The sequence below is a fragment of the Lobosporangium transversale genome (genome assembly GCF_002105155.1).
Source record: "Lobosporangium transversale strain NRRL 3116 chromosome Unknown BCR41scaffold_3, whole genome shotgun sequence".
Taxonomy (NCBI): domain Eukaryota; kingdom Fungi; phylum Mortierellomycota; class Mortierellomycetes; order Mortierellales; family Mortierellaceae; genus Lobosporangium; species Lobosporangium transversale.
This window is the reverse complement of record NW_019028981.1, coordinates 1,624,142-1,647,228: the sequence shown is the minus strand read 5'-3', so window position 1 is coordinate 1,647,228 and position 23,087 is coordinate 1,624,142. Positions and strand designations below refer to the sequence as shown.

Here is a 23,087-nt window from a genome sequence, read left to right as displayed (position 1 = left end):
CGGCGCTTTATATACATTATGGTAATCATAATTGTTTCACTGTGCACATCCATATCTATCTTGCTGTTGGTTAAGAGAATATTTGTACAAGTCATTTGAGAGAGATGTTTGACTATCTTTCTAAATGGCTTTTAGCCATTCTTTTTAGTGGTGGGATCTTTTTCTTGTCTTTTCATCATCCGATTTATAATCGGACTCTTACAACGACAAGATTTAGAGCTACAACTACAGCTTGTATGTTTATCCTTATAGCAAGTGATATCTAAAAGCTAATAATGAAGCCTTGCCACTCTTGCCATAAAGTATAAATCAGCTTCGATCCAATCGGGTATCATGCCTCGTTACATAGCTTTAGTATGCAAAAACCCATCACTCTGGAGGTCCTTCTCATCAATAAACGCCTGTCAATGATACGTGCATGTTTTTGTTCTCAGATTCTAAATGTACTTTCTAAATGTACATTACATGTATGAATATGTACACATGTTATGTACTGTACATATACAGTGGTAAATGCAAACCTTTTTTGGTGGCGTAAGAATCGTAGCTCAAAAGACCTTCTCAATTAGGAAAGAGCAATGGGTCACTTTTTTTTTTTCTTCTTTTTTTTTTCTTCGATAATAATTACTTCTCTTACTTTTATTCAGTTCACTTTCACACCTTACCTCATACGAAGTTAAAGTCCTTTTCTCTCCGTACAAAAAAAATGTCTACAGGGAATTTCAGACCAAAAGTCCTCATTGTAGGAGCAGGCTTGGGAGGATTGACACTAGGGGCAATCCTAGAGCGAGCAGGAATTCCATTCGAGATATTCGAAAAAGATATCACATGGAAGTCACTAGGCTCTGCTATCAGTCTCGGTCCTTGTGTTGTATGTCCTTTGCTTCATTTTTCTAAGAATTTATGGATAGAGAGAAAGAGAGAGAAGAAAAGATACAAATGCTAGTTATACTATGCTCTTGACTGCTTCTTTTTTTTTTTTTTTACTGGTTACTACCAAGTAGATGCCAATGTTAACACAGCTAGGGGTGATTGACCAAATTCAAGCAAAAGGGCTTCTTATGAAAGAAAGCACCTTGGCTAATGAAAGGATGGAGCTGTTAACCTATTTTGACTACCACTCCGGCACAATAGAGAGGTACTTTTCTTCTTTTTTATTATTTGTTGGAGAAAGGATAAGAGAGATGTAGTAAATTAAAATCTCTCATTTTCTCTGTAAAATCCTTCTTTCTCACTGGCATGTTCACTTCAAGGTTTGGATGGCCAGCCCTGGTCATTGCGCGTCCAACGCTTCATTGTATCCTGGCTAGCTTAGTACCAAAGGAAAAGATACACATGAATTCACGTGTTATCTCTTGCACCCAAACCAATGATGAGATCGCTATCCAAACCGCCGACGGAGAGACTTTTCAAGGGCATATGTTAGTAGGAGCAGATGGAGCGTACAGTTTCGTGAGGAAGGCCATGTACAAGGAGTTGAAGAAGCAAAACAAGCTCCCCATCTCGGACGAGGAGCCCTTGAAATATTCCAGCACTTGCCTCTTGGGCCAAACACGTCCTTTGAATGAAAGGATTTATCCCCATATCAACGACCAAGCCTGCAAATATGAAGTTGTCCTTGGTATCGAAAGACCTTTATGTGTATGCTCTTTTCTTTTTCTTTTCTTTTTTTTTTTTTTTTTTTTTGATATTCCTAAAATCTGCCTCTATAATCTTTTTTTTTTTTTTTTTTTTTTTTTCTCAAGTGTGCCACTTTTACAACTGCAGAAAAGACAGTTTGTTGGATGGCAATGGTATTATTAGATAAAGACAAGCACTCAAGCCAATCTCAGGATACACCTCATCCATCATCAAATCGCAATTCGGATACTGTCGATGCATTATGTGCTCAAATACGAAACTTTCCCATGCGGCCAAATCTCACTATGGGTGATTTGATTGATTTAACCCATAAAGAAGCCATTTCTCATGTAAGGTTGGAAGAAAAAATCTATGAAACTTGGACAAGTGGCCGGATAGTTTTGATGGGCGATGGTAACAAGGAACAATATACATGTATATATAGAGAATATGATTGAGAATGTGAATGTCGGGAGAATGATGTATAACTATTGACCCCTTTTTCTTTTTTCTTTTTTGCTTAGCATGCCACAAGGTTTGACATAATCAATTAAAGGACTCTGACACTTTTCTCTTATCTAATATCTCTAAACGACTAAACTACTAACACGTTGCCTATGGACATATAAATGTTGCTATTCATTAATGTTCCAAAACAGATGATCCCGATTGCAGGACTAGGCGCTCAATCGGCCATGCTTGACGCTGTTGTCCTAGCCAACTACCTGCATCATCTAACAACAAATGATTCACAAGATATTGAGCGCATTTTGAACGCATATAGGAATGAACGATACCCTCATAGCAGAGCCTCTGTGAACAAAAGTGCTTCCATGGCCGTCGTCGTTAGAAATGTACCTTCTCTTTTCGCTTTTGCTGAACATGAACATGAACATGAGGAAGCGGACAAGAGAAAAACTCATTAGCTTCTTTTTGCTTTTTTATTCAATTCATTTTTATGTTAGAGCTTTGCGGGCTCGGTAGTGCGATGGTGGCTAAATCATATACCAAGGTGGCTTTGGCATATCCTTCGAGCCGAAAACGGAAATTGTCGTCCTCAGATATCGTTTTTGCCACTGGTTGAGGATAGAGGATACCTGATTAGCAGGCTCTGATTGAGACAATAAAACAGATAATGCGCGATCGCGCTACACATTCTATGCATTCATATTTAAATTAATACAGACGATGATCTTGAATATTTCTTCTTTTCCTTTGTCACCTTCCATATTATTTTGGTACGGCTGTAAGGGAGTTTATGCATTAACTACCAATGCTGATACTCAAATCCGCCTGCCTCCTCATAGCACTCTGTAATATGTGCTTAGTTTAATCTCACCCACAGTCTCCAGAGATAAACCTACTCATAAAGATGACAAGATTGTTCAGCAAAAGAAAGTTTTCCGAACAAAGGCCGATCGGCTTCCTCTACTTACTGCATTTCTCGCCGCAATCAACACTGCTATTTATTTGTTATTGATCGTCTATGGTGCCAAAAACTCCAAATATCGTAACAGCCACAACAGTCCGTACCTTTCTGCGGCCCTTACGCAGCTGCAAACAGTTAAGCCCTGGCATATCGCCGCTGCCATTGGAGCCGTACTGGGGTATACATTGAGAAAATGGTCCTATGTGGCCTTAGACGAGTCCTTCACTGTGAGTTGTTAAAGTTGTTTTTATGCAAGAGGCTTTGTAGATTCAAGCATGTGGGTTCCAGATAGAGTCCTTACATAAGATTCAACATCATATTTTAATTGCTTTTACTACTGTAGATTCAGCTGAAAGTCCGAGTAGGACAGAAGCTGATCACCCATGGACCCTACAGGTATCTCCGCCATCCGTCGTACACGGGCTTTATCACTACTTTCTTTTGCACTTGGTTGCTACTTCTTCACGAGGGCCTCTGGGATGTCATGACTACTTCTGTTGTGGACCAAATCAGGTCATCCTGGCTGAACACGACCGCTTTTGGAGCCACTATTTTGTCCTTAATGTCGTCATTGCCTGGAATCGGAGGGAGAATATGCTTTATGGGTTTAGCCACCATTATATTCAAAAGCTTTTTAGACCGCATCGTCATTGAGGAGGAGATGTTGAAGAGCCATTTTGGCAGAGAATGGGACAATTTTGCCAGCAAACGCTGGCGCTTGGTTCCATTCGTTTATTAAGAGATTTAAACAAACTTATATTTAATTCTATTTATTGAATTGATTGATTAAAAAAATGACAGGAAAGTATAAAAATAGGAGCAGAGAACATCAAGTGTGTAAAAATGTGTTAAAAATTGACGATTGCAATATATACCGTCTCCCCTTCCTCACTGGCAGCTGCTGCAGACTTCTTTTCTTTTTCTTCATCTTCTTCTTTTTGCTTTATGTTCAATCCATTTTATATTGGAGCTTTGTAGGCTCGGTAATGCACTGGCGACTGAATTATATACCAAGATGGCTTTGTCATATCTTTTGAATCGAACATAGAGTATCATTTCTACCAGTTGAACAAGGAAAAATGGAGGTACAAAAGGCTTGTGTATGTACCTTGTATGAACTAAGCGGACAAATACCAAATTTTCATGTGTTTTTTGTACGATTTCATTTCTAAATAAAATGAAGACAGACGCAATCTGGAAGTGCTCTCTTTTATCTCTTCTTCACCTTCCTTTTTTTCTTTTCTTTCTTTTTTTTTTTTTTTTAAACCTCAATTGTAAGCAAAGCTGGCGCTTTAAATGTTGATACTCAAATCCATCTGTCTCCTTTCGGCGCTCTATGGCTATGTTTGTAGTGCCATTCCACCCAAAGGCTCCATAGACAAATCCATCCACAAAGATGGCAAGGCTGTTCAGGAGAAGAAACTTTTTAACACAAGGGTCGATCGACTTCCTCTAATCATGGCATATATCGCTATTATCGAGACAGCGATTTATTTGCTGTTGATCATCTACGGCGCTAAAACCTCTGAATATAGCAACAACTACAACAGCTCATACCTCACTGCGACCCTTACACAACTGCAAACAGTTAAACCCTGGCATATCATCGCTACCATCGGAGCTGTACTGGGCTATGCATTGAGGAAATGGTCCTTTATAACTCTAAACGAGTTCTTCACCGTAAGTTGTTGAAGCAGAGGGATTTGTAGGTTCGAGCATGTCTGGATCTGCGCAAGGAATTAAACAAAATCCCATGTCACTATAGTTTCAACTAACCATTCGACCAGGACACAAGTTGATCACCCATGGGCCCTACAAGTATCTTCGTCATCCATCATATACAGGCGGAATCATCAATGGCATTTGCTTTTGTTTGCTCATCTTCCACAAGGGTCTTTGGAGTGTCATGTTTGCTTTTATCTTGGATCAAATCAAGTCTTCCTGGCTGAATACCACCACATTTGGAACCCGTATTTTGTACTTGTCGTCATCATTGCTTAGAGGAGAATGGCTTGTAACTTTAATTACCATTGTTATGGTTAGGGCCATATTAGAACGCATTGCCAATGAGGAGAAAATGATGAAAAATCATTTTGGCAAAGAGTGGTACACATATGCTAACAAGCGTTGGAGCTTGGTTCCATTCGTCTATTGAGATTTAGATAAAACTTTTTTTTTTCTTATAATTCTATTTATTGATTTGATTGATTAGAAAAAGAGAAACATGAAAATAAAAGTAGATCAAGAACATCAAATGTGCGAAAATGTGTTGACTTGGATTTTAGAAAGTGGCAACCGCAATACCGTCTTTCTGCACCACAACGGGATCTTCCTTCTTCTCTTCGGATGCAGCGGCTGATGCTGCTGCTGCTGCTGCAGACTTCTTTTTCTTTTTCTTTTTCTTCTTTTTCTCGCCATTAGTCGGCCCAACTTCCTCATCTGGTGAACCTGCGGCTTCATCTTCCTCACCCTCCCGTGATGGACCCTCGTTCTTGCTCTCCTTGCTGTCATTACCATTAGTGGTAGCAATGTTGCCGCTGCTCTTGTGCTCGCTCAGTTGCTTCTCTAGTTCAGCCACACGTGCGCTCAAAGTAGCTCGTTCAGACTCGAGTTGAGCCGTTGATACATTTGAAGCCTCAGTTGCCTTCTTAGCCTCAGCAGCCTTAGCCAATTCAGCACTCAAAGTATTCTTCTCCTTCTCAAGCACAGCGACAGCCTCAGTCTTCTTGGCGATCTCTGCAGCCAAAGATTCCTTCTCCTTGAAAACTGATTCCTTCTCCTTGATAATTGATTCCTTCTCTTTGATCAATGACTCCAACTCAGTTGTCTTGGTAGTCAATTTAGATGAGAGCTCCTCCCTCTCCTTGATTAGCGATTCGCGCTCCTTCTTAATAGTTTGGTGCGATACGGTTGCAGTGGCCAGCTCATTTGCAAGGGACTCCTTCTCAGTGATGATCGACTTCTGACTTGTCTCTTTTGCAGAAATCTCTTGTTGTAGCTCCTCGATTCTCTTTTGAAGAGCACCGGACTGATCTTCGGCCTTCATACTGTTCTCAGCTGCACGCTCTGTCAATTCGCTAATGCGGGCGTTCAATGTTTGCTGCTTCTCCATCAGAGCTGCAATCTGGTTGTTGGAGGTCTCTAGCTCCTTGGTCAGGTGATCAAACTGCTCTTGGTGAGTGCTGAGTGTGCTTGCATGAGTGCTTTGGAGCTCCGCAATCTTAGCCTTAAGCGCCTTCTCTTCGTTCTGGGCCTTGCTAAGGGCAGCCTCAGCAGCGGCAAGTTTCTCCTTAGTTGCAGACAGGTCAGTTGCTTTGACAGTAAGATCAGACTCTTTAGAGGACAAAGACTTGGTGTGTTCGTCTTGAATCTTTGTAATTTGTTCCTTGAGACGTTTAATCTCAGCTTCCTTCTCAGAAGTCTTGTCAGATCCCTTGGAAAGTTGACTACGAAGCATATCAATCTCCTCAATCAATGAGTGCTTTTCACCCTCAAAGGTTTCGGCTTGGCTGTGTGTAACTTCCTCAGCATGACGGACAGCTTCTGCATACTGTTCAACCTGAGCCTTTGAGTTTTCGAGTTCATTCTCCAAGGATCTGTAGTCAGCCTCGAGCACAGAGATCCTAGAATCCTTCTCGGATAAGATAATGGTGCATTTGTGATGGAACTCGTTGCGTTCTCTCATGGCTGCATCAGCTCTGTGCTCAGCTTCGATTGATTTGCGAGAGTACTGGTTGATGTCATGTTCAGCGCGTGCGAGCTGTTGCTTCAGATCCTGATTAATCTCGTTCATGCGCTCCAGCTGTGCTCCAAGATGAGCACGGCTCTGGTTAAGATCCTGAATTTGTCGCTCCAACTCTGCAACAAAGGCAGAATTTTCAGAAGCCCTCTGAGCCTGCTCTTGAAGCGCTTTGGCATTGTCCTTCTCAACAGCCAATTGCTTAACCAATAGGGAGTTGGTATAGTTGAGTGATTCCAGCTTAGAGTCAATTGACTTGGCGCGACTTTCAGTCTTTTTCGCCGCCTTGACAACCTCAGCGTTGGCTTTTAATTCTTTCTGAAGATCCTGGACTTGAGTTTTAGCCTTCTCCGACTCTGCACGAGCGGCAGCGATTTCCTGATCCTTAGACTTCAGCAATGCATGAAGAGCTTCAAATTCGTGCTTGGGGACAGAGTCTTCAGCGGCAGTAACGGGGATGGCAATAGGAGCTGCCTTTTGATCCTTGGCAACCAAAGGTATCTCTTGATCGACTTTGACGGGCTCAATAGTCCTAACAGGTTCGGTAGTCTTGGAGGGCTTAGCAGATTTAATGGTCTTGATAGGTTCATCAACCTTCACAGGTTTATCAATCTCGACAGGCTCATTAACCTTAGCAGGTTCGACGGCTTTGGGGACCTCGGTGTTCTGGACAGAGACAGTGGCTTGTGCGGATTCTTTCTTTGCAGCTTTCTTTGCCTTTTTGGACAAAGGTTTAAGTTCCTCGGTAGGGGAATTGGAAGCAACGTTAACAGGCGAAACCACAGGAGCCGCAACAGTGGTGGCGGGGGAAGGGATAGGGTTGGTGGCGTGGCTGAGAGTATGGGCAGGAACATGGGCAGGAGCATGGGCAGGAGCATGGGCAGGAGCATGGGCAGGAGCATGGGCAGGAGCAGACTCTTCAGTCTTCTTGATGGTAGGCTCTTCAGTCTTCTTGATGGTAGGCTCTTCAGTCTTCTTGATGGTAGGCTCCTCAGTCTTCTTGATGGTAGGTTCCTCAGTCTTCTCGGTTATGGGCTTCTCAGGTTTTTTGGCAGTAGGAACAACGGCAGTCTTTTCAGTCTTCTTGGCCTCCTTCTTAGCCTCCTTCTTAGCCTCTTTTCTACTCATAGGTGGTTTGATAATGGTGGCATCGAGGAGATCGTAGGGGTTAGAGGAGATGACTCTTTCATCGATCGTCTCATTGGTGCTTGACTCCTTGTCCTGATCAACAGTAGCTTTCTTTGGACGAGGGGCTTGAACAGTTCTATAGAGATCAACGATCAAATAGTGTGGACAAGGGTAGATATAGAATTAGTAAGTTTTATTCTTGAATATGTGTAAATGTGCAATCTCTTTATAGTGTTGACACAATAGGGAAGAAAGGTCGCATATGTACGACAACCTCATTCAACACCATAGTTCACTTTCTTTCTCAACACTGTTTTACTGATCCACTGAAAGCTGCTTTAAAGATTGGTTGTAGTGCTCCAGAATAACTAATCCTTTATATTCTTATACTGGCGATCCAACACCAAAAATATGCTTTTACTCATGTTCAATAAAAAAAATTTTGTGTTTGTTTTGTGTCCACACGGAATAAAACAATTGTTTGTGGAGAAGTTGAAACCTGTGTGATCAAAAATAGCACCTCTTTGGACATACCACACACGAATACATACATGACAGATCTTTTTTTTTTAAAAAAAAAAAAAAAAAGAAAAGAAAAAGAAAAGAATGAGGATAGACAAGCAGATAACTTACTTCTTTTTGGCCTGCTTGTTACTTCCGCGCTTGGATTCGATTTCATGTTCCTTCAAAAGCTCCTTCTGAGCCTGCTCGGCAAGAAAAGCGCGTTGTTGACGGGATTGAGGCTCGAAAAACTTCTGCAATAGGAAATATAACCCGGTCAATAGAGCACATGTAATGGCCGCAGTAGTGAAGTTCAAGTTAAATTCCATGAAATCCATGACAGCGATCGCGATGGAAACAAGATTGGGTGAACAGAGTAAAAAGATGATCAACAAAAAAAAAGATCTACACAGTAAAAAAGAAAAAATTGCAGAATGTGGCTGATTCGTCAGATGATCTGATGACGATTGACACCATGTTCATCGTCGTGTCATGATGACACTGGGCAGTCTATACTGATCAGTGCTGATGTTTTACCTTATGCGTCTCCTTTAGTTCGTTCTTCTTATTTTTTTTCCTTTTTTGTTTCTTGCTCGCTTCGACTGAAGTAGAGCCACGAAACAGAGAGAAAGAAGGGATACGAGCGGTATAAGGGAGTAAAAGACAGGAAAGGAATAAAAAAGAAAAGAAAAGAAGAGGAGCGGAACACAGGACGGGAGAAAGATATATAAAAAAAGAACCCCATCCTGTGAACACATTCAGCATATTTCAGTCACTCGAGTGCTGGCCAATGAGCATGTGTTCTTGCTTTTTTTACTCACTTAATAAACATTGTTGTAAATGCTGTGCTCTCAAGCCATGCTGATAAAGCCGTATTCATGTTCATAAATCTTCATGTGTGCGACGCATAGGCTTTCAGCCTTAATATTCAAGTCAAAAGAAAAATAGGATCAGAGCTTTGACCTCAAAACGACCTGTTTCCCCCGAGTTTTTACGCGTCTTAACAATTTGATTTTAAATCTGTCAATGCAATCAAGCAACTCCCTCAGTTTCTACAAGTAGAAAAAAGGCCATTCGGGATCTGTCAGATCAATAAAATGAACAGATATATCCACATGAGCGATCGCTAGAGGTCGTTCATACAGCATGCATGAAATTTCCAACCCCAAGCTTTGTTGGTGTCAATGGGAATCACACCGCTTTTATTCGTTGTTGCCGTTTGCCGTTTGTGTATCGTTTGTCGTTGTTCTTTACTTCATTATACCATTCATACCTCCTTATTACTTTTTCCGCCCACACTACCAACACCATCTCCTTGTCATCCCTGTGAATCACACAATCACACATTACAAGTATAAAATCAAAGAACCTGACATTTTCTGGCATATAAAACTTTCAGTGGCCACGGCAAAAATAGCGTGTGACAATGGCGTTCTTGACCAACATACTTAACCGGCATCAAACACTTGGTCCATATTCAACCATCTTATCCCTAGGAAAAGCTAGCAGCTATTTCCTCCTAGGAGCTCTATTAATTCTTGCACCCGATCCATACGACGCTCCCTCCGCCTCCAGAATAGTCTCTTCATGGATATATCCTTATTACGGCTCATCATCGTCTATTATAATGGCTGACGCCTCTTTGTTCCATAGCTTAAGGTTATTTACCAAAAGCCGCAAAAAGGGACATAAAATGCATGAGAAAGATACCTCCTCATCTTTCTCTGACGGCGTTTACTTTCTAGCGGCCAAAAAGGACAATAAAGCTGCTGAGGAAACAGAAACAGGAGGAAGCGAAATGGAGGACAAGGGATCAAACATGGTTATTGCGGCGCAATATGACCAAAATCCCATAATAAATCATTATGGGGCCAGCAAAGAGATGGGACAGTGGGATTTAGTGGGCCTTTCTGGTGTGAGTGCAATGCACGGTACGCTGATCCCCAACACCAACAAGATTGTGTTTTTGGAAAAAGTAGAAAAAAACTCGAATGCATACCTGCCCGATGACCCCACCAGCTACTCATGGTCAGTTGAATATGACATCGATGATTCGACCTTCAGATCACTACATATAAAAACCAATCTTTTCTGTTCAGCAGGTGGATACCGCCCAGATGGAGTGAGTACTTTCAGAACATCTTCGGACATGTATGTGGGAATGCACCTTCTTTACTTGTCTTTCTAATACCCCAACGTATCACCCGGGATACATCTATCACTAGACAATCGTGTCGTTGGGAGGCGCAGAGGCACAAGCAAATATTGCTGAAGGCTGGAATTCGCTACGATTCTTGTCCGCTTGCAATGCAACTTCCTCGGCATGTGATTGGGATACACGTGACGAGATTACGCTAGGAGTAGGGCGCTGGTACCCAACCGTCGAATCTCTTGCTGATGGTCGGCTGTTCATCATAGGTGGTTCAAGTCGTGGAGCATCAACAAACTCTGAGGAGATTGGTGTTCCATCCTGGGAATTGTATCCACCACTTCCATCAGGCCCAACCCACTTTTCGTTCTTAGAAGAGACACTGCCATATAACCTCTATCCAGTAAGACACACCACGAAATCTTTAAAAAGCACTCTGGATTTTAAACTAACGCAAAAACACAAAAAAACCGCTCCAACTCTTACCTATTTAGATGGTCCATTTGCTCCCAGATGGCAACCTGTTTATTTTCGCTAATACAAAGGCCATCATCTTCTCCACAAAGACATTCTCCATTATCAAAAATTTGCCTGATCTTCCTGGCCCACCACGTAACTACCCACTCTCTGGAGGCAGTGTTTTGCTTCCTCTCCGCCCCGAAAACAATTATGAGCCTGAAGTCCTCATTTGTGGCGGTGCGACAGACTTCAAATCACGAGCCGTAGGACAAGAACAGTGTGGACGTATAAAACCTTTGAGTACGAGTCCACAGTGGATTATGGAAAATATGCCATTTGGCAGAATGATGCCAGATTTGGTAATCGTTGCTGATGGTTCTGTCATCATCTTTAATGGCGCCAACAAAGGGACTGCAGGATATAGCCGTGCTAGCGAACCCGTCTTGAGTCCGGTCAGATACCAGCCTTGGGACAGCCTTGAGACCAAACGAAGCGATTCTCGATTCACAGTTCTAAACCCTAGTTACATTCCTCGTTTATATCATTCAATTGCCATGCCTGTACTGGATGGTCGGGTCCTTGTGGCGGGATCAAATCCTAACGCGAATACATTGGAGCTGGGTGAATTTCCTGTTGAATTCCGTGTCGAGATGTTTTCTCCTGGATACTTGTTTTCAGACGTTCCTAGGCCCTTGCTCAGGGTCGAAGCAACCATCGGACGCACTATAACACGCCCTATTGCGTTGTCTGTACAGGCACTACAAGATGCCAAGCTTAATCCAGAACGTGGCCAAGGCAGCGGTGACACTTTGGAGAATGTAATCTCATACGATACAGAATTTGAGTTTGAAGTTGAATTTTATGGTGAAGTTATGTCAGAAGCTCAGATCATTACACAAAAGGGCGGTGTAATCAACGATGTGCCCCCAAAGGTTCAAGTAAATCTTTTAAATGGTGGATTTTCAACCCACTCAACTCATATGAGTCATAGGATGGTTGGCTTGGAGATTGTAGGATATAAACGAACACCTGGTCAGCTTGATCGGCTAAGAGTGAAAGGGCCTAGGGATGGGGCGCTCGCTCCTCCAGGATGGTACCAAATGACCGTTCTTGTGGATAGGGTACCAAGCGAGGGTACCTGGGTTCGTATCCTTCCACCATAGAAAACGCGTAAATAAAAAAGGGCGGGCGTGGATCACGTGTAACGCGTCTGCTACGCGGTTTTTTCTTCATGCAAAAGTCATTTGTCCCTTCTTCTATCCATTCTGCATCAAATTTACCTTGACAAAATGTCATTAAACAGAATTGTTCAGTCAATCAAATTAGATACCAATGTCATGATTCCTAGGGTGACGACTGTCAAATACAGATCTGTCACGACTTTTCCCACGGTCCATGTATGGGCTCGAACACAACGATGCACAACTCAACAACAGAACCTTGCCACTGATCACCAGCCTAGGTTCATTTTTAATAAGGGTACACGGCGATACATGAGTGTCTCGAGCTTTAGGTCCAAGGATCTGACTCGTGCTACCGCTCTCGTATACTCTTCCTATGGTCGACCAACGGAAGTTTTAAAGTAATTAGTTGGCTTTTCTTCTCTGGGTATTGTTAGGACAAAAAAAATATAGAAAGAAAAGGCACACCATGCATTAATTCAAGATCATTAATTATCTCTGGCAATGCTCATTGTAGGGTCCTATGCCATACATTAGAGCCTCCATCTCATGACTCTGTTCAGGTCCAATTTCTCGCTTCACCAATCAATCCGGCCGATATCAATCAGATCGAGGGGGTATATCCACTTAAACCACCTATGACAACTCAACTCCACTCTTCATCTTCATCCTTTGTATCGTCGCCTCCTGCCTCAACCCCCGCTGCCTACTCGAGCAATAGCAATAGTGGCAGTAGTAGTAATAGTAGTGACTGGCCCCCTGTAGCAGTTGGTGGCAATGAAGGAGTCGCTAAAGTTATAAAGGTAGGCTCTAAAGTTGGACACCTCAAGGTCGGCGACTGGGTCGTTATGGGATCTGCAGGACAGGGAACCTGGCGCTCACACGGTAATTTCAAAGCCAAGGACTTGACAAAGGTCCGATCGGTAGAGAAGATGAATGAGGGCGCAGATTCGTTTGCATTGGATGTTGTACAACTAGCGACGTTGACAGTCAATCCATGCACCGCGTATCGTATGCTCAGAGATTTCAAAAAGTTGTCGCCAGGTACTGCAATTGGATTATTGAAGTGATGCGTATCCGCTAAACTGTTAGGTTTTAAACAACAAGATTTTTTTTTTTTTAAAAAAAAAAAAAAAAGAAAAAAGAAAAAAGAAAAAATCTATGCCTGACATTTATTGCCAACATCTGTACACTCATGTAGGTGATTTTATTATCCAAAATGGCGCCAACTCCGGTGTAGGCGAGGCCGTCATTCAGTTAGCCAAGCCACTTGGTGTCAAGACCATTAACATTATTAGGCACAGACCAGGACATGAGGAAGTCACAGAGCGTTTGAAACAGTTGGGCGCCACTCACATATTGACGGATGACCAACTCGGAAAACTTGAAACCAAGGAGCTCGTAAAGTCATGGATACAAAACAGTGAGGTTAAGCTCGGTTTCAACTGTGTTGGAGGAAAGCCTACTACAGAGATGGCTCGGCTACTCAGGTAATGAAGGCAAACAGTTGGCCTTGTATATATATGAAGCCAGTTTCTGGAAGCTGAGTACATGAGATATTAATATTTGAATAACATTTACTACATATTATCATTGATACTACTACAGTAAAAATGGACACCTGGTTACCTATGGAGCTATGTCTCGTCAGCCACTGATACTACCTGCTAGTTTGCAAATCTTTAAGAATGTGCATGCATCTGGATTCTGGCTCACTGCATGGAATGATGAACACTCTTCACAAGAACGCCAAGATATGATTAATGACGTGCTTGACTTTATGAAGCAAGGTCAGTTTGCTGAAATCAATTGCACAAGAAATCGATGGTCTGTTACAGAGTCGGATACCTCAGTCTTGGAAGAAAAGCTATTACAAGTGGTACAGAAGGCAACGTCTTCAGGACATGGCAAGCAGGTGTTTGTAATGGAGTAGTGGTTTCACTTGTTGATCTGGACATTAATAAAGCTTTTTTTTTTCTTTCTTCGCTGAATTTAAATACGAGTTTCTAAGCTTTATTAAAGACCAAATGATGAATATGTTTGTATGCTTCACTACAAAGGTGATATTATGATATATACATTTGTCTCTTTTGCTCTCCATCATTTCTCAAACTGTAACAGCTATACCGCTCATGTGTCTTGAGCACAAAACAAAAAAAGAAAGAGAGAAAACCAACTTTTCTCTCTTTCGTTCTTTCTTGTTCTTTTCTTTCTTATATATAATTCACAACGATAGGACGATTGAGACCAAGGACATTCACAACTCCGCAGTACTCATCATTGACATGTGCAAACTCTGCCTCCGTCAGAGGTCGAGTCTATCCAACCAGTCAGATACTGGAATATTCCAATGGTTTACTGTCTGAATCTGGTAACTCATCCTTTTGGCTCATTGTCCATAGAGTGATTGGCGAACACCGCTGTAAGTACCATCTGCACCCACAAGGATATTGCCATGGTGAACTTGTTTGCCTGATGTCCAAACAATGAGACTGTCACCCTCTCCACATAGGAGAGCACACGTTTGCCCAGATAGAACTTTTCTGAAGCGACCGAATTCATGGAGGATAGATTGTGAGATAATATAGTCGTTAAATCCGTTAAAAAAATCAATAAAAATAAATGATTGTGAGAAGCGAGTACTCAAGATAGACCCGATTAAAGATTTTTTTTTTTTAACTATCTGGAAGCCTTCATAGGGTTTGGCCTTTGTCTCGATTTCCTCTAGAATACTCAGCTGCTTAAATAGGCATCTATCGTTTAATGAATGTCCTAGAATTTAATAAGAAAATAAAAAAAAAAAATGAATATCATGTTCTTCTACACGCACCACCTCGTCCTAAACTGATTGCAGATCCAAGAGGTTTTAGGGCAGAAGACTTTCCATAGATCTCATATGGAATCTTAGCGTGCTCGAGAATAGCAGTCAATGCTAATCCTCCTAAGTCAGCTCCTACAATAAGAACTTTGGGCTTGGTCATGATATCTGAATCCAAGGACATTTACAAGTAGTTTGGTTGTTAAAATTCAGTATGAAGGAGAAAGAAAGAAGGTATGTGGGATGGAAAAGAAAAGTAAATGAATATGAGGATCAACAACAACGAGATGAGAATATCCGTCGTCATTTCTCCTGCTTCTCTTGTCTGGTCTGTCTGCACGCGACACTCATTCATCTTATCAAGCTTTTGGACATAAAGTCTACTGAGAAAAATTAGCAAGTTACCCAAGTTGCAGTTGAATTCATTTCATTGTGCAACATGCGCTTTTCTGCCCCTCAACATTTTTGAAGAACACAACAAAAGAAAGTGCATTGTAGCAAAGATGAGAAAGCTGACATTTGCAAGGTGCTTTGACATTGTGTCAATTGAACAAGGCTCTTTTTTATTTGCTTATCGAGCGAACATAAAGCTATGGACTCCATTGGACATAATCCACTTGTTGTATTCCACATTAATCATACCTTTTTTTTTTTTTTTTGCCACTTATATCAAGCAAGATAAAGTGTGTTTATCATCAATCACATCATTCAAACGCCTTTCCTTCCTTTTTCTTTTCTTTTTCTTTTTTTTAAGAGATCAGCCAGTGTGAATACAAAGATACCACATGTATTTGGTTCTCGGTGTATTAAGTTTTTAACATCATTTCTCTCAAAATAAAAAAAAAAAGAAAGAAAGAAAAAAAGAATGGCCAATTGCATTGATCATTGTATACAATGTTTGATTGATCATATCTTTGGTCAAGCCAAGTAACGTTTCCTTCGTGCAATAAAGAATTCAATCCAATCAAGAAATCTCGTCCCACATCGCACAGCACTGCATAGCAACATTGGAAGATTGTTTTTCCTCTTTTTGTTCCAGCGTCAGATCCAAGCTTAAGAAATCCTCTTGGATCCATGTCTCCCTATTACCATTTTTTTTCCATATCCTGGAATATATACAGGTCCAAGTAACATGTAAAGCAGCTTTTCCATTAAATCCATCTTTATTTCTGAGAAGCGCGCGCTCCAATTGAAACGAGCATAGAATTGCCTCCCAACTATTACCCGAAAGCAATAATTTAAGCGACAAGAGCAGAGGCAGTGGCAGACTCGCTGTAAAATTAAAATAAAGAATAATAAAAATTAGAATTAATATAATTTTTTTTTTAAAGAAATAGTAACCCAAGCAATTGGAAAAGTATTCTGAACTTCTGATCCTATTGTCCCATATCAGAGAGAAAAGGAAAAAAAAGACTTACTACTTCCAGGTGGGAGGGAGCTGACCAGCGGTCTTGTAGTAGCGAGCAAGACGGTGGATACGGGACTCGATCAAAATGAGGCGGAACTTGCCGTCGCAATCCTTGCGGTTGCGCTCCAAGTGCTTGCGAACGGAGACAGCCTTCTTGATCAAGTGGTAAAGATCTTCAGGAATCTCGGGAGCGAGACCGTTGGACTTCAAGATACGGAGAATCTTGTTACCGGTGACGTTCTTGACCTGAGCAATACCCTGGGAGTCACGAAGAATAACACCAATTTGAGAGGGAGTCATACCCTTCTTGGCGAGCTTGAAAATCGACTCGCAGACATCTTCAGGAGTAGCCTTCAACCAGGAAGGAGGAGTACGTTTGTAGGGGAGAGCAGAGCTCGAGATACCCTTGCCACGGCTGTGCATGCGACCCATTTTGAATAATTTCTGAATGTTGAAATGATGGATGAAAAGTTCTAATCAGTTAATGTCTTTTTTTTTTTTTTTTTTTTTTTTTTTTTTTGATTCGCTTTCGTCTTTGAAGAAATATCTTTCATGCTCTCCGAATGTTGATCATCGTTATTATCGATCATGAAATGTCCATCATGTCCCATCATGTCCCATCACGCAATGTAAATTGTACAATGCGGAATTTCTCCATGAAACCGAGATCATTGAATAGTATTAATCTCCTGATGTCATCATGTTGAGTGTAGAGTATGGTAGAATGTTAAGGTCAATGTGATCTGTGGGTGGTATATTCCTGTTCCTTCAAGATTTCCTGCCTGTCTGCTCCAATAGACTACCTTTGTGGAATATGCGAAAGAGGAGGAGAAATCTTACTTGCAAAAGACAGCCTTTTGTTTACAAAAGAGCAGGAAATTTTTTTTTTTGAAAACTGCGTCATCAATTAGTCATGGAAATAAGTCTAATATCTCGCATGGAAGTAGTGGAAAGCTTATTCCAGAATGGGTGAGACGTTATTTCAACTACAAATGCTCCTTGCTACTTTCACATTCTTTTTCAAGACCAAGTACGCGAACGACATTATTTCCATTTCACAGTACAATGGTCACGCAGAGCAACGCTGATGGAGACCATCTAGTGCCAGCTGCGCTAGTATCCAATTCATTCCTCGACGAATTAACTGCTGGTCATAGAGCTCGTCCCATCCCTTGGGAGGTAAAAAAAAAACAATAATAAAATAAAGTATAAAATTGGATATAATAGCTCATCGAGAATGGCTCAATTTTTTGTGTCTCTTTGGTCTTTTCTTCTTTATGGTTCAGGGTTACCAACGCGCCTCACTTATTACCCAAGTAGAGCTCAATTATATCAAGGCAATTGAAAAAAAAAGTGGTGAAGATCTTTCTCGAGTTGTGGACAAGGTAATTAAAAGAACGATATCAATGTGAAGAAAGAAATAGGGCAGGAGTAGGAGGGAGGAAACACATACATTATTCCTTATTCCCTTATTATCCCTGAATGATTTTTTTTTTTTTTTTTGTGTGTGTTCTAACTGATCTTATAGGAAGGAAACGTCTATGGAGAGTTATTGATCAACCTGCTTCAAAAATTGGTTCGCGTTGACACGATTCAATCGATTCTGGTCTTGATTGACGACCTTTTACTTGGTAATGATTCAAGTATTCAAATAAAAAATAAAAATGAAAAAAAATGAAAGATAATAAGGACCGATTGTAAATGTTAACAAAATTAATGAATACATTTATGTCTATTTTGTCTTTTTTTTTTGTCAATTTTGTAGATCATGATGAGCGCGCCGACTACTTTTTGCAACTGAACCAAGCAGACGCTTCACTGCCCTTTGCACCACTTTTAAAATGTCTTCGAAGTGAAGATGAATTTGTGCCTTTGAAGGCAGGCAAGATCTTGACGACATTACTCTGCGCATCCTCCTCTAAACCCAACATTCAGGTTGCAGAGGAATTGTTTCGATGGACCACTGTTCAATTACAGAGCAAAAACCCGGGTGTGGTAGATTTAGCGGTTCAGATCTTGGAATCCGTTTTACAAAAACAACATGTTCGGATTGTATATTGGAATACACCTCAAGCTGTGGATGCATTGATCAAGATTCTGAGGGTTGAAACACCTACGCCTCAGATGCAATATCAAGTGATTTATGTCTTCTGGATCTTGACTTATAATGAGGAGATCGCTCAGGAACTTAACAGGTACAAAATGAGAGAAGCAATAAAAGTGAATGTGATATATGATTTGGAAAGTGAATAACTAATCACAACCCTTTGTTATTAACTAATATAGAAAATATGATCTGATTCCACAATTGGTGGATATAGCCAAATCAGCCATCAAGGAAAAGGTTGTTCGTGTTGTTATCGCTACTCTTAGGGTGAGTAATAAAAGTGGAGGATAGTCGGCATAACTCGCGGTTGTGTTTTTTTTTTTTTCTTTAAAAAGTGTTTCTAATTTTTTTTTTTTTTTTTTTTTTTTTTTGTATGTCAGAACCTGGCCGAGAAGGCACCAGATGCAAACCTTGCAGCTATGGCTGCAGTCAAATTATTGCCATTTTGCGAGAATTTGTCGGGACGCAAATGGTCTGATGGTGATATCTTGGATGACATCAACTATCTCAAAGAAGAACTTGAGACTAATTTCCAAACACTAACGTATGTGAATAACAAGGAAAAGAATTCATCAAAACAATGGAATACAATTTGTTTATATTTTAATACTATATATTTTTGATGATTATAACTTCAGTACATTCGAAGTCTATCAGGCTGAGTTGCAGTCAGGAAGATTGACGTGGTCGCCACCTCATCTATCAGAACAATTTTGGATCAAGAATTGGAAAGAGTTTAAGAATGACAACTATGCTCTTCTTCGGTAATTTTTTTTAAAGAAAAAAAAAAAAAAAAAAAAAAAAGCAATGCCCGCGTGTAATCCAATAATCGAAAAGCTAATCTGACTATCCTTGCTGTCGACTCTTGATAACATAGGGTTTTGGCTCGTCTTTTGAGCGTATCAAATGAACCAATTGTTCTTTCCGTCGCGGCTAGTGACATTGGACACTACGTCAAACGTGATCCAGGAAGTAAAAAGTATGACTTCAAATAATTATATTTTTTTGTGGCCTGCAACATGGAAACTAAAATGCTTTTTTTCTATTTTTCTTTTTTCCATGTCAGATTCTTGCAAGATATTGGAGTTAAGCAAAGGATCATGGAGCTGATGTCACACCCTGATCAGGAAGTGCGATACAATAGTGTCAACACGAGTTGGTCCTTGATCGGAGGAAGTGCTTAGAAACTTAGAAATGTCCTCTTCACTGAAATAGACAATAAAAGATATCGTGCATTGATCATGGAAGCAAAGTAGAAGTAGACAAAAATTTATTCTGTATCACCTCAGAAAACCATGTCCCAACCCAACATTACACATTAGCAGTCGTAACGATGGCAAGCCATGTGATCTCCATCGACTCCTCTTCTTTAACAAGATAACCAGTGAAATTAGCATAATTCCAGGGAGAGACACCGCCTCCGGGGCCGTTTGGCATATCGACTCATCCATATGATACACAGGGATGCACGTTGTTCAATGAACTGTAGCTTCAATCGTAGTAATCTTGTTTCACAAAATCTGACTTGTCTTCACCTTTCTGCAACTAGCGCAATGATAGAGTATAAAACCTTGGTGCAACCCCCTTCATGAGCCAACAAAATTATCAAACACACCCACTTTTTTCTCTGCTCTCCGCCTTTTTGTGTATCAAAAATGAAATCTAGCATTACTATTGCCCTCTGCGTGGTAATCCCTCTCGTCTTCCTAGCGATATCCCTAGCCTTTGTATATTGTCTACGGCGTCATCGAAATAGCGCACAGCAGCCAGCAAAGTTCAAGTACACAGTGTCGGAGGACCTTGAGAAGAATGAGAAATCTGCCAATACTGCTTTTATTACTGCCGCAAATACGGTAACAGCAGCAAAGACAGTAACGTCAATGAAGCCAAGCACTGCGGAAACCTCAAACCGACCATCCGAAAAGAGTAATCAACAATCGATAGGACAGCACCTTCAGATGAAGTATTTCAAGGATGACCTGAAGCCAAAGAAGCCTGACAATAGAAGGAATAATGTCAATAGCGCTGCTATCACCAGCGATATTATGAATAATAAAGAGTTAAAAAGCTATGAACAGAACAAACGCAGAGAGGCTCTCAATCCGTCCTCAACAACAAATACAACAACACCAGTAATCATTATCGACTGCGAGGACGATGGCGGCGATGATGAAGAGCCAGCTGCAAGTACAGGTACACAAGATCGAGACCAAGAAAATAGCTGCTCCAACATCAACGTCACCAACGATAACAGTGCTACCATGCTGACGCCGGTATCTGACATCTCTTCATATGGACATACGTCTCAAGCTTTTGATGTTACTGTAACTACCAACCGTTCTCAGAGCACTGCAACATTGGAGGTGCCATCCTATAGCTATAGTCATTCATCCTCAAGCTATAGCAGTGATTATTCAAGTAGTTCGTCTTCATCCGACAATAGCAGTAGTTGTGATAGTGGAGGTGGGTCTTACGATTGAAGCAGTCCATCATGGTATAACAATAAAAAAACTATGTGAAAGTCTTGTCCTTGCGGGGTATAAGAACGCAACTCGGCAAAATAAAACGTCATCCTTTTTTTTTTGAACAACACATACGAGCAGGACTTGACATCTGCTCGTTTACTCATGTATAGACGTCCATATCATGAATAAAACCCTGGTCTGCCTTACTGATGTAGATAGTCAATAAAAAGAAGAGTCAAGGCGCTACAATCGTGCACTCGCTTCAACTAATTTGATGGCAGATTTGCGATACCAAAACAGTTGATAACCAACAAAAAAAAAAAAACATTCTATCTAGTTTTTTTCCTCACCGTTTCTCAAGATAATTTTTCCATTAGCACCATATAAACGAGAGTGACAGCGACATGGTCAGCACAACCAACTTGAATTTTTCTTTTTTCTTGTCATTCCCGTATTCATATACATACTCATACACATACACATGCGCAAATGGACACACTATAGATCATACATGCACTAAATGTTGACTAGAAGGGGGCGGCGGTAATTTGTACGAGCCAGTGTGGTCGATAGCGCATCGATGCTACGAAAATTGGTTTTGGAAAATGGAAAGACTTTATTCCTTTTGTTGCCTAGTTTTATGGGCAAAATCGTAAATGGAAAAATAAGAGAAAAAAGTGGGTTGGCGACATAGGGTAGAGATGTTCTGGCATGTATACTAGCCATCGCTTAACAATCGGCTCCACAGCAGCAGAGAGCCCAATCACAATCGCCATTATAACCATACTTGGGGCTTTTTAGACTACAAACATTTTGGCAATCTGCGTCGAAAAAGCAGGTTCCGCCTACAACATTGCACCTTCTACAAATGTCGTCAGCATTGGTTACTGCAATGAAGCTAAAGAAGATCAAGACAAAAAAGAGACTTTGGATTTTCATGATGATAAAGGCAATTGAGGATCCAGTCAGGATTCTTGGAGACTCAGGGATTCTGTCAAAGGTTCTGTGGCTCTTCCTGAGGAAGTTAGAGTTGTAATGGCTGTGTGCAAGGGCTCTTTTGTGAGGACTTTTGCAAGTATTGCGTCAGGTCCAACGTCTGGAAGGAGGATATCTCGTCGAGTTGTAATGTACAGCATGAAAAGCGATTAAGAGCGCGACTTCTTTATATGTCCGGTGTGAATCTTTTACCTTTGACAAGGTCACCTCATCCTCGCATCTACGCCATGTTATAATACACTTAGGGAATGAGAAACATGGTCAGAATGAATCATTGACCTTTTTCAAGGATACCTTTGCTTTTTTGAAATCTGGCAATCACAAAGACTTGTATCGTAGTAAATGGAATCAGAAAGTACCCGATGAATTTTTTTTCAGGAGAGAGCTTTATTCTGAACTTTATTTAAGACGACCATTATTTTTTTATTTGCTGGTATACATGTATATATATATCATACATATACAGGAGCATGTTCACAGTCCATGTACAGTGGAATCTCGATAATTGTACACTTTTGTACAAATTTCAAATTTGATATATTTCTAGGCCATTGGTGGGCTAAGAGCCTTACTCTTTTAAAAAAAAGTATTCTAAAAAACCCACACTCAACTGGAGTAGAGGAATCAGCAGAGGATTTTTAGAATAGTTTTTCATGAATTGTGGGCTTCTTAGCCAATCAATAACCGAGAAATATAGCAAATTCGAAAATTGTACAGTCACATGAAAAAATTATACGGCAAAATAAATTTAGAAAATAATTGACGCGAAGATAGCATCATCCTCTCTCTTTCTTTTTCTCATTTTTCACAACAATAACAACTTGAAAAAACCACCATGCCTTTAAATTTGGATATCGAGGATAAAGCTATCATGGTTGGAATGCATCTTGCGGGAATGAAGGATGCGGAGATCGCGCTGAAACGTAATGTATCAAGATCAACGGTCTACACTATTATTCAAAGATATTACAAAAGAGGTACCACCGCTCGCGCCCCCGCCCCAGGACGACCAAGAGCACTGAGTGAAAGAGATATCAGGAGCATAGTGCGCTGCACAAAGAGAGAAAGGAGAGCCACTCTTAAGGAC

At 40.8% G+C, this 23,087-nt stretch overlaps 10 protein-coding genes across 10 annotated transcripts; 7 read left to right on the top strand and 3 right to left on the bottom strand.

Annotated features, from left to right (window-relative positions):
• Positions 1–2,182: 2,182 nt before the first annotated feature.
• On the top strand, positions 2,183–2,749 carry BCR41DRAFT_346428 (hypothetical protein). The gene is made up of 2 exons (XM_022022879.1): positions 2,183–2,474; positions 2,586–2,749. The coding sequence occupies exons 1-2, from the start codon at positions 2,250–2,252 to the stop codon at positions 2,733–2,735; spliced, it is 375 nt and encodes a 124-aa protein (XP_021885737.1). The 5' UTR covers positions 2,183–2,249; the 3' UTR covers positions 2,736–2,749.
• Positions 2,750–2,893: 144 nt separating this feature from the next.
• On the top strand, positions 2,894–3,788 carry BCR41DRAFT_409938 (hypothetical protein; the record flags this gene model as incomplete). Its single annotated transcript, XM_022029423.1, has 3 exons — positions 2,894–2,933; positions 2,966–3,276; positions 3,393–3,788. The coding sequence occupies 3 exons, from the start codon at positions 2,894–2,896 to the stop codon at positions 3,786–3,788; spliced, it is 747 nt and encodes a 248-aa protein (XP_021885736.1).
• Positions 3,789–4,507: 719 nt separating this feature from the next.
• BCR41DRAFT_299159 (Isoprenylcysteine carboxyl methyltransferase family-domain-containing protein) lies at positions 4,508–5,204 on the top strand (the record flags this gene model as incomplete). Its single annotated transcript, XM_022020513.1, has 2 exons — positions 4,508–4,729; positions 4,815–5,204. 2 exons carry the CDS (start codon positions 4,508–4,510, stop codon positions 5,202–5,204), a joined length of 612 nt encoding a protein of 203 aa, XP_021885735.1.
• Positions 5,205–5,243: 39 nt separating this feature from the next.
• On the bottom strand, positions 5,244–9,131 carry BCR41DRAFT_383665 (hypothetical protein). Its single transcript, XM_022027488.1, has 3 exons — positions 8,955–9,131; positions 8,550–8,822; positions 5,244–8,052 (listed from the first exon to the last, which is right to left on the bottom strand). The coding sequence occupies exons 2-3, from the start codon at positions 8,753–8,755 to the stop codon at positions 5,331–5,333; spliced, it is 2,928 nt and encodes a 975-aa protein (XP_021885734.1). The 5' UTR covers positions 8,756–8,822; positions 8,955–9,131; the 3' UTR covers positions 5,244–5,330.
• A 1,105-nt stretch (positions 9,132–10,236) lies between these two features.
• Positions 10,237–12,188, top strand: BCR41DRAFT_299212 (glyoxal oxidase N-terminus-domain-containing protein; the record flags this gene model as incomplete). Its single annotated transcript, XM_022020517.1, has 4 exons — positions 10,237–10,539; positions 10,643–10,969; positions 11,061–11,774; positions 11,913–12,188. The coding sequence occupies 4 exons, from the start codon at positions 10,237–10,239 to the stop codon at positions 12,186–12,188; spliced, it is 1,620 nt and encodes a 539-aa protein (XP_021885733.1).
• Positions 12,189–12,518: 330 nt separating this feature from the next.
• On the top strand, positions 12,519–14,139 carry BCR41DRAFT_367546 (hypothetical protein; the record flags this gene model as incomplete). Its single annotated transcript, XM_022026313.1, has 4 exons — positions 12,519–12,607; positions 12,724–13,250; positions 13,408–13,696; positions 13,815–14,139. 4 exons carry the CDS (start codon positions 12,519–12,521, stop codon positions 14,137–14,139), a joined length of 1,230 nt encoding a protein of 409 aa, XP_021885732.1.
• A 456-nt stretch (positions 14,140–14,595) lies between these two features.
• BCR41DRAFT_367545 (hypothetical protein) lies at positions 14,596–15,187 on the bottom strand (the record flags this gene model as incomplete). The annotated part of the gene is made up of 2 exons (XM_022026312.1): positions 14,596–14,978; positions 15,037–15,187. 2 exons carry the CDS (start codon positions 15,185–15,187, stop codon positions 14,596–14,598), a joined length of 534 nt encoding a protein of 177 aa, XP_021885731.1.
• A 705-nt stretch (positions 15,188–15,892) lies between these two features.
• Positions 15,893–17,266, bottom strand: BCR41DRAFT_346424 (40S ribosomal protein S13). The gene is made up of 3 exons (XM_022022878.1): positions 17,236–17,266; positions 16,443–16,876; positions 15,893–16,296 (listed from the first exon to the last, which is right to left on the bottom strand). Exons 2-3 carry the CDS (start codon positions 16,862–16,864, stop codon positions 16,263–16,265), a joined length of 456 nt encoding a protein of 151 aa, XP_021885730.1. The 5' UTR covers positions 16,865–16,876; positions 17,236–17,266; the 3' UTR covers positions 15,893–16,262.
• A 167-nt stretch (positions 17,267–17,433) lies between these two features.
• On the top strand, positions 17,434–19,784 carry BCR41DRAFT_317786 (armadillo-type protein). The gene is made up of 9 exons (XM_022021294.1): positions 17,434–17,611; positions 17,719–17,817; positions 17,961–18,063; positions 18,198–18,627; positions 18,719–18,806; positions 18,920–19,083; positions 19,178–19,303; positions 19,417–19,518; positions 19,606–19,784. Exons 1-9 carry the CDS (start codon positions 17,498–17,500, stop codon positions 19,721–19,723), a joined length of 1,344 nt encoding a protein of 447 aa, XP_021885729.1. The 5' UTR covers positions 17,434–17,497; the 3' UTR covers positions 19,724–19,784.
• A 380-nt stretch (positions 19,785–20,164) lies between these two features.
• BCR41DRAFT_346422 (hypothetical protein) lies at positions 20,165–21,022 on the top strand (the record flags this gene model as incomplete). Its single annotated transcript, XM_022022877.1, has 1 exon — positions 20,165–21,022. Exon 1 carries the CDS (start codon positions 20,195–20,197, stop codon positions 21,017–21,019), a length of 825 nt encoding a protein of 274 aa, XP_021885728.1. The 5' UTR covers positions 20,165–20,194.
• Positions 21,023–23,087: the final 2,065 nt, after the last annotated feature.